The 12,633-nt window shown below is 44.8% G+C and overlaps 1 protein-coding gene across 2 annotated transcripts in view; it reads right to left on the bottom strand.

Annotated features, from left to right (window-relative positions):
* Nucleotides 1–601: 601 nt before the first annotated feature.
* The window catches only part of TRABD2A (TraB domain containing 2A), an 81,681-nt gene continuing 69,649 nt past the window's right edge, over nucleotides 602–12,633 (bottom strand). Inside the window, exons 5-7 of one of the 2 annotated variants that reach the window (XM_076362342.1) lie at nucleotides 9,945–10,035; nucleotides 4,954–5,217; nucleotides 602–1,324 (exon numbers count right to left, since the gene is read on the bottom strand). In XM_076362342.1, the coding sequence (XP_076218457.1) occupies nucleotides 1,144–1,324; nucleotides 4,954–5,217; nucleotides 9,945–10,035 (536 nt within the window). In that variant the 3' untranslated portion in view covers nucleotides 602–1,143. The remainder of the gene's footprint in view (nucleotides 1,325–4,953; nucleotides 5,218–9,944; nucleotides 10,036–12,633) is intronic. The other variant, XM_076362341.1, reaches the window with a different exon arrangement.

Here is a 12,633-nt window from a genome sequence, read left to right as displayed (position 1 = left end):
TTCAAAGGTACCAGCTCAGCACATTGGCTGCAAGCCCTCCAATGGATGAATCTTATGAGACCTTCCCAGGCAATGAAACCTTCCTAAGAGGAGGAAGGGATATGTTGCTCACAAAATGAGTCAGTGTGATCACAAGAGGATGCCCTGTACAAACACAGAAAACCATGCATCACCACTTCCAAGCTTCCTACATCCAACAGTCAACAGCACGTCCATTTTAAGTAGACAGTGAAGGACTTAAAACAATTGGGAAAGTCTGAGAATTTCCATTGAAATTGGTAGAAAACTTGCAAGGATTTCCTAGAAGGAAGTCTAACTGTGCAGAAAAGGAAAAGAAAGCCCTTTCTCCCCAAAAGTGAATCCAGCTATAAAATAACAATATATTCATGATGTAGAAATAGAGAAAAAACCTGCATCTGGGCTTCTCAAATCACCTCTTGAGAATTTCTCATTTTGGAAGCATCCAACAGTATGACTGTGAAGCTCCCCAGGCAATTTTTTTTTTCTTAAATGTACATTAGTTTGTGCTTAAGAGACTTGTCTGGCCATTCAGGTGTACCCATCTTACAACAGCACCAAACAGACGGCAGAAACATTCTGTTCACAAGTCTTTACTGTTTTATTCTATTGTAGAAGGTGTTGTCATGAACCTTTATATGTAATCTGGAGCCCTAACAAGCAAGAGTTAAAAGCATTACCAGTAGAGACATAAAATATCAACCTCTCTTTCCCAGTTGTGCTCATATGACCAGAATATTCTGTTCTAATAAACAAGTTAGTGGTGTGTAAATCTTCTTACAAGGCACTGAAGGTGAAAAAAATGTAATTTAGTTGGGCTCATACAGCTAAACAACAGCTATGTTATAGCGACATTATAATTTCCCCAAAGCATTATGGGATAACATGTAATCATTCTTCTGCAAGAGAAGGATAAATAACACTTTCATTAAAATATCTTCTCCTGTATTGGGCAGGTCAAACCAGTTAATAGTGTTAATGATCCAGATTCAGGAAAAGGAGGCAGTTTAAGAACACCCCAGAGAACAGGTGTCCCATTCAGTCTTCTTTTTTTGTTTTTTTTTCCCATAAATTTCTTTTTTGCTTTTTAAGGTGAGAGCCCTGCAGTTTGGCTCCCCCTGTGTTTCAATGCAGCCTTATCATATGCAAAGTCCAAGTCAGCAGCGAGAGGAAGAGAGAATGGGAAAGCTGGTGAGCACTGCTGGTATCTGCATGAGCGTGACTAGACTGTCCGTGGCCCCGGGGCTGGGGTTCGACCGTGATGTAGCCGTTAATGATGCGGATCCGGGGAGGAGGGTCAGTAGCACTGCAAGGCAAGAGAAGAACGTCAGTCCAGACCCTGCCCAGAACTGCCTGATGCCCACAAAGCAGGAGGTGGTCAGCCTCTGTGCCCCACTGTCAGTCTTCTGGGCTCCTGGGAATGGTCTCTCGTACTGGTTCCATGCTCACCAAAGGACTGTGTCTCCTAATGGCAGAGCACTGCCTCATCCCTTCCTCACAGGTGTGGGCAGCTCCCACGCCACCCCATGTGGGTGAGGGCACTGCCCAGCTGAACTGTGAAGCAGTCTTGAGGGGGAACAGGGAAAAGATTGAGGAGGATGGAGACAGCACTGAAACACCTGTCCTGTACTCAGGTCTATCCAGCCAGCCTGCCCATTGCTCCCACGCAGTCAGTCAGGTGGGTAAGACAACCGTATTCCTAGCGCCCTCCAGACAGCCTTTCAGCTAAGCAGAAAATACACAAGAAGAACAAAAGAAGCTTTGTTGCAGAGGAGTGTCACTGCAGCAACACTTGCTGAGCACAGCAGGAGTGAGGCACCTGCTTTCGGCTGAATCCATCTTCCCCAGCCATGCTTCTGTACATGCATCTTAGTGTGGACCAAACTCGTTCCTATACTGCATGTTCCCTTCCACAGGTCAGGAATTACAAAGGGCTTACATGACGTGCTTTAAGGATAGGAAGAGCCACTTCCAAAAACACATCCTAGAGTCACTGGGAAAAGATCACCACATCCCAGAGCATCTCCCAGTGGCAGTGAGGACTCTGAGATGGTGATGAACAAGAACTGAGTCAGATCCTACATGATGCTGAACGCCCGTTATGGCAATATGTGATGGAGGAGAGAAATTTGTATGCTCCAGGCTGCTAACACCAACTGTCCTGAATTGGGGGAGCTCCTACAGCACAGCAGGTCAAGAATCAGAGGGGTCAGATACTACACAGGTGGTGTTCTCTTCAGAAATGGATTGAAAGCCATGTTTTACCCCACAACTGTAAGGCTGACATACACCACAGGGCTCATGGTGCTGTGTGGAACCAGAAAACAAATTCAGACAAAATTAAAAGTCTACCTGCCAAATACAAAAGCAGAGTAATTTCTCCTGCACCCACTCCCCAGCGGCTGTGCACCATTCTCGCCTTATTTTGGCCAGCTGCATTAAGCAAAAATGCTTTGGGAAATTGAAGGCAATTAGTATCTTTTTTAAAAACACTTACCCTTCCATACCCAAAGGCCCCCACAGAAGGTTTGAATGGTAATTGGAGAGAAGCCAGCTGGCAGCACATCAAAGAAATACAGCTGACAGCTGATGCATACAGGAGCATGAACCAAAGCAATTCTGCCAAACCCACTACAAGACACTATTAAATCACTTGAGCTGCGCCTTTCACATTTCCAGGCCCACAGGAGGAAAGCTATGAACGGCCCACGCATAAGAAACCTGACAGCTTTACCTGTGCCTGCGCACCCCGGGGAATGCTTATAGCAAGGGCTGAGACTCCCAGTGAGACGTGCCCTGCACATGTGTGAGCTTGAAGCCAGAGGGGCAGGATTTCCGTGGGACACATCGCGGCTGCGCCACAAGGTGGGGCTGTCAGCTCAGCCCACGCCTGCCCCGGCAGCCCGCAGCGGCACGGACTGCTTGCACACCTGGCTGTCGGGGCAGAGAAGATTCCCCCTGCTTTACAAAGACTAAACCCAGGGCACGTGTGGGGGCTGTGCGTGAATGACAGCTGCCTCTGACACTCTCGGCTTCCCTCTGCAGTAAGGGCGCAACAATCTCCCAGGCAGCAATAAGCATCACTTGTCTTTCCCAGTACCATCATGCAACAGCTCCATCTCCAGACGTTCAAGCTCTCTGCTACTAAGGACTCACTCATAAAAAGAATTTGTCACCTGGCACCTCGGTAAGTTTCTAGCACAAAGGATGACTTAATTAGTAGGGGAAGAAAGGAGACATTACAAAAGAAGAAAAGGAAAGGAGGCATTTGCTGCTCCTGTATTTATGCAGTAGTTTCCTAAGCTGTCATTATTAGCTTTGCTTTTACCTCACTATTGCCTTGCAGTACTTGCAATCCAGTATGTTGCCCTAATGTACCTCCAATTTAGTCACAGTAGCACATCCTCCCATCTTCCCTCTTCTTCTGAAGGCACTGATGCTGCAAGTGCATGTGTATCTCACATCAGGGCACGCACTGACTCCCCTGAGCTTCACGGGAACAACTGTGTGTGAAAAACTGAACATGTCAGTGTGCAGGCAGGGTGGGAGCTTGAGATCGTTCCAATGAATGATCCAAATCATTCCTTAGCATTTCAACTAAACAGACTGTCAACAGAAGCTCCAAAAACCCATTCACAAACAGCTGGTATCAACTACATTAATAGAAAGTAAATGATACACTAAAATACAGAATCAAATGTGATCAATATAAGGATTTGTTGTACTGGTGAATCTTGGACTGTGTGTAGGTCTGTCAGTGGGCATGCAAACCTCCATGTGCATTTGTCTCCCCTTCTCTCCAAACTACTCACACTTAGGTTGGAAGGAGGAGCAGAGAGAGAGCACAAAACTACTCTAGAAAAGAGGAAAAGGAGTCTGGTCTAGCAAGTCTGACAATGGTTGAATGCTTGGGACAGAACAACAGCTGCTGCACCCACTTGCAGCCAGCCTGAGCAATGTATTACTCAAAGCAGTGGTACAGCTGAGACCCAGCGGTGTGATAGGAAAAGCATAGGAGAACCCTGATATACTCAGTACCTTGGGGAGCAGGAGGAAGTATTCTTCAGAGGAAAAAAAAAGAATGGAGAGGCTTCATTTCAAGAACTGCTGGCCTTTCTCCATCATCCTGACCTGTCTGGTTATTTACAGTACCACAAAAATAAAATGCTTTCAACCTGAGTATGGCAGAGATACAAACAGAGACACAAAGTACAAAAGAGAGCAGACTCAGGTCTGTGTGTTATCTGACAGGAGGGAAACATTAAGGTACACATTCAGCCACAGGCCTTAGTACAGCTAGTGAGGGAAGTTGGCTTTCTTTGCAGGCTGCTGCAGTTCTTGTAGGTGAGTAAGCTCTTCTGGGTGAAAACTAGGGGGTATGTGTGAACCTTCGCCCCACAACACACTCCATTTTTTGTATTAACTCCATCATCCATTAGGTTGTCATCCCCCTTTCCAAATCTCCAGTAATACCATGGGGCTCACATGCTTTTTAAGACTGGAAGAATACAGAGACTGGAAATACTGCATAAATAATTGTCCAAATGCAAGGAACACATATGCCGGATATGACAGTTTCGACATATGCAGCAGCATCTGTACCATCTACCACTGGACCCAGCCTTCTGTGATAAAGAGGACTACCATATGCTCACAATCCCTCAAGCTCAAATGCAAAATGGTCTAGACAAGGCTTCCACTTGCATTACGCCTAATTTTCCACAAACCTAACCACGTGGAAGAAGCTATTTTGTCACTAAAAGCACAAGCAACCTTGAGTAAATGTTTCAGCAAGAATCACAGTGAGAGAGGAGGTCAGATCCTGCCCTCAGCATGTATCTAGCCCCTGCAGAAGTTTGGTGTACTGGATTAATCAGTCTAAGTTAAAGACCAGTTTGCATGACAAACCCTCCTCCCTCCCCAGCAGTTACCTACCTTTCTTCAAGGCGAACCCACAGGTCGTTAAACTGTCGCAGTCTTTGCTTCTTCTGCTTCTTCTTCTTCTTCTTTTTGTACTTCCTGTCTACCTTCTCCAGCATGTCGATGCCATCAGGGAGCAGCAGGTGAGGCAGGAGCTCTTCCTCCTCCTCCTCCTCCTTCCAGGGATGCAATGGCAGTGGGAGCTCCTGGGACACAACATAGGGGCTGTGTGCCGGTGATGACGATGAAAAGGCTAACAAGGTTTTGGGGTGTTTTCTGCTGGAAGAAGGAGGGAACAAAGATAATATTTGAAACGGCTTTGAGGCAGAATCCTCGTACAGATACCATCAAGGCACATATAAAACAGGTGTTTCTCCCTGACATATTGGCTGGGTGCTTATTTCTCTGCCTTGTATTCCTGCCCCCTCTTCCTTAAGTCAATATTCTGATCAAAATAGTTCTCTTTAATAAAAAAAAGCTTTGGAAAAGAGGTAATCTGGAACTGAGGAAAGAATGGAGTCTGGCTCAGGGTGGAATAACTCTTGGGAATAACTTTGTGTATCTGGAAAGAGGAAAAAAAGGAATCACCCTCGAAGTTAGAGGAGGTCAAACCACACTCCTCTAGTCTGACGTACTGCAAAACACAGACTAGATTATTCCTTTAGGGCAATTCCAGCCCAGAGCCAACTAACTTGGGGTGCAGGGGAAGAGGCAGGGACAGGATGACTAAGGCACACTAGCTGAAGGAGCCAGTCCTAGATCAACAACTCTCTCTGGTGGAGACGATAAGTAATGAGCTAGTCACGCAGTAGTGAGTGTGGTCATGGCTGCAGAAACGCATCTTGCAAATCATCATCTTTGAAGGGAACAGCTCAATATACCATTAAGCAATCCTTTGGGCCATCTAGTCTGCAGCAACTGGAAGCACCTTCCCAGAACTATAGTGTGTTTCCTTTCTGCCTTGCAATGGTGTCGAAAGGAGGTCCAGAAGGAGACGTTTCAGTGTGGCTGCAGTTTTCAAGCTAGCCCATCACTGTGGACACATCTCTTTGATGGAGAATAAAGAGGGTCCATCCTGGAGAAGGAGAAATGAAGTTGTGGACTGGAACATGAGGGAGAGAGTAGATAGAAAATGAAGAGAATCTGATCTTACTAGCTACAAGGGAAATCACAGACTGATCATGTGGTGAACTTTATGTGAAAGAGACTGGCGCAGAATGGGTCTCGGGCTATCGATCTCTTTCAAAATCCTTGTGATTGTCACACTCACTTTATCAACTCTGAAGTGTCACGACCCTTTGGCTCTCCTCCACAACATCTTCACATCACCTACTCTTTAAGTCTGCCTTACAGAGTGACCCCCCAGTTGTCTCCAATGCTACAGGCACAGCCAGGATGACCTCTATCCTGCATGGCCAGCCATTTGTTCTAAAACCTGCTGCCTCAGAACACTATTAACACTCATATACATAACCTCCTTTGCAACACTTCCTGCAGGTAATTCTTCCAGGGACTGACTGAGCAACCACAGGGAAAGGCACACAGATGCAAAAGCACATCCTTCTTCCCGAAGGCCAGTTCCCTCTCCCAGCACAGCCACTAAGGGAGGAGTCAGGAAGCACCTTAATTACGGCTGTGATTATGTGATGAATATTTTACAATATATATATGCATTCTAAAATCAGGAACAACAGTTAAAGCCCAAAATAAGACAGTAGGACCTTGACTGAACTTGTGGCACTATTTATAAACTGTCCTTTATGCTGCTGCATGGTTGGAGCACCTCTTTTGCCTTCCTTGCTTTGGCGACACCACAAAGAAGGAGCCCTCTGTGATGGATGCACTCCTCCTGTTTGAACTAACTGAACTTTAGTCCAGGCAGATGCTCAGGAAGTAGGACCAACTGAAGTTAATTCTATTGTGTGAGGCTATCAGTGAGAACTCGGCACCAAACCCCAAAAAACCTGGTTTGGCTGGAGACTGGGCTAATAAGCAGCCAAAACTGCATTAACACAGCAGACAATCTGACTACAAATCAACCATTTTATGCTATAAATATCTGCAGCCATCAGGGCCCATTGAGCTCTCCCTCCATAGCAGCTGGCTGCATGGCGGTGATCTCCTCTTGAGTAGGGACACCTCTCAAGGTTATCCCTCAAGGCTGAGAGGTCCCTTACCTGACACCAGATATTGATGGGTTGGTAAGTGACATATTTGCATGCATGTAACATTTAAGATACGTATAGTAAGCTTAAGCGATAATCTTGGTATCTCATACTAACTTTAAGTGTAGTAAATAGAGTATTGACCGCCAATCCATCTGTACTTATTAAATATTTCACATATCTAAATTTACTGATTAGAACTCAATAAACTAAATACTAGATCAGAACTGTCTGAGTGATCTCTGACTCTTCTCCTGTGACACCCTCCTGCCTCCACACTCCGCTACAGGCATTGATCCCCTTCCCCCTGCAGATGGGCAGGACACTTCAGGCAGCCCTGTCTTCAGCTGAAGTTGTGCGACTGCACCCAGCAGTTTGCCTGTTACAGGAAAACTTGCATAATGATCCCCCATCTTCCTGTGTTCCTACACACAGATACCTACAAGATACCTCAGAAAGGACTTTCTGTTTAGCCAGAGCACAGGAAGCAGCAGACAGTGCTGCTACTGCACAGTGTCATGTTGCAGGGAAGGGACAATTGCAGACTTCCTCATCCTCTTGTTTTAGGACTGCTCAGCTAATATCCCCTACTGTATCCAACAGTCGAACAGCCATTTGAATGCTTTGTCTCAGTTCAACCCTTTGCCAGTATTTTCCTCTCTCAATTTTGTCCACAGGTACTGACTGGACTGTGTGCAGCAGTGCTATCTAGGACAGTAGGTGGATATTGTTCCACATTTACCTGGGCTGGACTGGGTTTATTGACACAGACTGCCCTGGTATTTGCTCCTAGAACAAGCCCATGCTAGCAATCAAGTGAAACCCTCCATCATCTTTTCCCCAGGACTCTGACATACTCTTGCCACAGGTCTTTCCCTCACTGCAAATGCTATTCTCCTTCAGAACTCACATTTTTCTTGAAATTCATTTCATGTTCTTAAATCTGTTTCCAAGTCATCCAGAAATGTGAACACCTTTTCTCAAAGAAAACGCTAAAGTTTTCTTCTTTAGCTTCTTCACTCAGCTTTAAAATCAAGACTCCAGGAAAGATGTTCTGTCCAGTAGTCCTAATGAAAGATTTGAGATGCAACCAATGCCAAACTGAGGGCTTTCAAAGGCACAAGAGTCACTGGCTGGACAATGAACTCCCATGATGTGGTCAGAGAACTGGGTGCCCAGCTACCCTGAGTATCATTGATACCTACCTTCCTGATGGGTGAAGATCTAGCCCTCCTTTCCACAGTTGTCTGCCCTTGATTTCCTTATAGCTACACCTTTACAGAGCAGTATCAGATTTTGTTTGTTCTCAAGTACATATTCAGATCTCTTTCTTGAAGCTTTAAGAAGCTGCTAAGGCTATTTTTAGGAATACCTAAGCTAAGAATGTTCTGGGGGAGAAAAAAAAATCAACACAAAAATATCAGTGCTGGCAGGTTTTTGATTATCACCGTAAACACTGATACACTGGCTTGCCTAGCATGACTTAAGCGTTACAGTCTTGTGCTTAAGCACAGGGGGCTTCTTCATGTCAGACTACCTACCCATTGGTGGCAACAGGGTTAGTGGTTGCATTTGTGTACTCATGGGGATGAGTCTTGGCTCAGTTTGTTTCAGTGCAAGTAGAGTTAATGATGTATGTCCATGTCAAGAATCATAGCAAAACTATGACCTGCCAGAGTTTGAATCTCATGCTCTGAAAAAGGCAGCAAAAGTGGTGCAAAGAGAAAGGTAAAGCAACCAGAGTATGAGAAAAACATGTTATTATTTTGCACCACATCTTTGGAGCCCCTGGCACAGACCAAGACCCTGCACTGTGCCCCTGCACAAAAGGTGACTGTCCTGCCTGAGAGCCCCATATCAGAAATGTGGGGAGGAGCAAGAGAGATGTAAGCAGTGAGGGAAAGCATGCCTGGCATGGAGGATAAAAGGGAAACGGTACCATAATTGGGATCAAACCTTTTTTCCACTGTGGTCTTTTAGCAGTGACTACAAGAGTGGGGATATCTGAGAGACACAAGAGCACATGTTTGACGTGAGTCTGGAGAAGGGGGAGACAAGGATTGCAGAGCCTAAGCTGATGGAAAGAAGTCCAGGAAGAGGTGAGTCAAGAGCACATGCAATTCTCGGCAGAGTGTGGAGGAGGAGATTATTTGGCATTCTGTAGTTACTGAAACCATGGAGATGGATAAAGGCACCCAGTGAGAGATAAAAAGAGGCAGTAAGGGTATATCCTGAAGGACAGCTGCAAGATGAACCAAAACAGCGAGTACCTTAGCTTAAAAATGCAGAAGAGAGCAGGGGACATGAGAGCAATCAGTCATGGGCACAGCTTACAAAGAGGCTGGGTGGACTGTGGGCAGTCAGATTCCAGGCTGAGAGAGAGTAATCAGAAAGAATCAAAAAGAGCAGTGTAAGAGAAGGAGAGTATTAAAAGGCAGGGCAGTCAAACACTTAAGAGGGAGGAAGGAGGAGCCTGGAAGCCTACGTGGTATGAGACAGCATCCAGATCCGATGAACCAAGCATGCATACTCTATGGCTGTTAGTTTAGGAGTTAAAAACTTACAGGGCAGAAAATATTTTTATTTTATTTAAAAAACCCAAACCAAAACAAAAACCAAACAACTAAAAAATCCCCCAAATGAAACACCAAAAAAACCAAACCCAAACCAAATAAAATCTTGTTTCCAGACTGGCTCATGGAAGAGAAAAGCAAACTGCTGGGAAGGAGAGAAGGAGCCCAGCTCACTGTTAGGTATAGTTCCATCTGCCACTACTTCTTCATGATTGTTTACAAACCCACCCTCCCAATGGCTGCTCAGCTAGATAAAAGCATGCATTACTTGTTGATGGTTTGTCCAGCTGGAGTGTGTTCTACCTCGTACCCTTCTCTCCTCAAAACATCAATCACTGTGTTGTTGCCCATGAAGTGACCTGCAGTTAAGAGAAAAATGACATCAGAACTCAAGGAGCACAGGGAAAGAGAGAGAAGAACAACAAAGTCCTTCCTCATCACAGGAGGCGTGCCACACTCAGGGCAGGCAGTGCTTTATCACTCCACACCAGCATGCACCAGAAACACAGGATCTCTAACAAATGATTGCTGAACTTTCCCAAGGTCACTTCAATTACCACATTCTGCCTTTCTAAAATGCAGATGTGATTGAAACGACTCTGGTCCCACATGTTGTTGCATTATCAAGCCACTCTGGATTTCTTGGGACAATAAAAGATGAAGCTGGGAGACACCTGTTCAGGAGCAGCACTGAGTCTACAACTGGTGGTGGTGCAAACCAGATCAGAATCTGGCTGCAGTGTGTGCATCATTTTAACATCCTCTGGCATCATAAAGGCACTATCTGAGATGTTGGTCAACATCATTATCAATTTTTAAATGATTAAGAATCATTCATTCAACTGCAGAGAAGAGAAAATAGCTCTGAAAGCCAATGACTTAGATCAACCCCTTTCATTCCTTCAGTATAAGCCACCGGGGACAGAAACTCCACTTCAGTCATGTTGACGAAAGTTTCGGAAGGACTTAGCTAGCTCTGCCCTAATTCTGTGATTTATGTCTCCACTCCATTTTGAGACAGATGTGATGGTTGGTCAGCTCATAATTTGGCATCATAGTGAATAAATGACTACTCAAAGGGTGCAGGAGTTATTCCTGAAGGACTGTATGCTCTGCACGCTGACTGACTTCCACCATCACTCTAACACCTCATCAGACAAGGCTGCTGAGAACCAGGTGGGCAACAGAGGCCTTGCACAGTCCCTCATAGATCTAGCTTTTGTGAAAACATTTGTTCATTTAACAGCCTACATTAATTAAAATTAGGCTTGAGCAAATGACTTATTAGAGCGCTCCTTTGCCTCTGTAGATGTAAGCAGTGCTAAAACTGATAAATAACTTCAGAAAAACTGTTTTCTGCTAATATTCTTCATAAATACATGGGAATAAAACCACCAGAATAATTCTAGTAGCCAGGAAAAGCAACAATATAGAAAGGAAAGTCCAACAGTGACGAGATTAACAGGGGACTGTTAATCTCATTTTTTACGGGATTTATGATTTTTTACTCCAAAATGGATTCAATGAATTGGAGCACAAAATTCCAGTTTCTTATGCCACAACAGCAAAGGGCTCATGAACAACCAGCTTAAGGCATGACAGTTGGATGGTATCATTTGAGCATAGACATTTATCAAGATGAAGCTTCCCCGAGAGCCTAAGAACACAAACAGATCTAGCTCAAACGAAACTTTTTAACCAAACACTGCAACGCACACCGTTGGGTACCATATATTCTCACCTAGTAGCTGGATTTTCCCCCAGCTCCTCGGCCTAACTTTTGCCTTCAGAAAGAGTAAATCTTGACCATTATGTGGACCTAACCTAATACTGTTGGTATCTGTTGCTTGCCAATGGTTCAGCCCCAGGTGCAGTTAACTGAGAATTTCCTCACGTCAGTGAAAAGACCAGATACAGCAGGGAACAGGAATGACTGTAATTAAACATTGTAATTGAGTAAAATCAGCCACTGGAAGGCCAACATTAGGTATATAAGGTGACAGACGTAGTTGCTATCTCTCATCTTTAAGACAGAGGAGAGAAGTAATGGAAGGAGAGAGGGGATTCACTCCTCCCCTGCCTCCAGAGAGCCGAGAAAGGGGCACTTCTAAAGGGTGATCCACCCCTTCTAAGTTAGAGTGAGGTAGGACAACTCAGACTTTTAGAGAAGCACCTCTCTATTGATGAGGATAGGGGCAGTGTATATAGCAAGTTCAGACTAGGTATTCATCTCCTGCGGGCAATGTTGGATGGGCCGAGTCCTATCCTCAGCAGTGAAAAGCAGTGCCAAGGCTCTGAACTCATATTTTCCTAATCCAAGTCCTTCAGGAGGAAAGGGACAAGACATAAAGACAAGCAACCTATAGGGCAATCTATAGTGTTAAAGTAATTTTCCTTGTGCCAGTTTAAGAGCTTACAGTCTCACGCATTTCAAGAGTGAGCTACTGAATAGTGGCTCACATCACACACATCAAACGCACTACCCCCTGTCGATCTTCAGTTACCCTTGCTCAGAGCAGTGATTTAGACTGGTATGTAGGAAATTACTGTAGCACATGGATGAATTCCATTTCAATCAGTCAACCTGCTCGAGTGATTTCCTGAAGCTGGGCCTTAATCTTCTTTTTAATTTGATGGAGTGATAAGAATATCTTTTATATCACAGTCACATGTACAGGCCTTCACAGGGAGCCTTTGCTCATTGTTGCTGATGTAATGAGTTACGTCTGCATATGAAAGAAAAATGGTGTGCTAATATTGTGCCAAAGAGAACAGACCAAATGAATAGATATGTGTAAAACAGGTGTATACAAATACAAACAGGCATGTGGTATTAGATTGTTCACAAGATGTGATCAATCAGGAGCCACTCAGGCTAGGTACATAAAAGGATTAGGAGATTTGCTATCCAAAAGTTGGGCCATGTGTGCTCCATGAGACAGAGCAGGTCTGGGGCC

Source organism: Aptenodytes patagonicus, chromosome Z (genome assembly GCF_965638725.1).
Source record: "Aptenodytes patagonicus chromosome Z, bAptPat1.pri.cur, whole genome shotgun sequence".
Classification (NCBI taxonomy): Eukaryota; Metazoa; Chordata; class Aves; order Sphenisciformes; family Spheniscidae; genus Aptenodytes; species Aptenodytes patagonicus.
The sequence above is the reverse complement of the archived record's forward strand: the minus strand, read 5'-3'. Positions and strand labels throughout refer to the sequence as shown.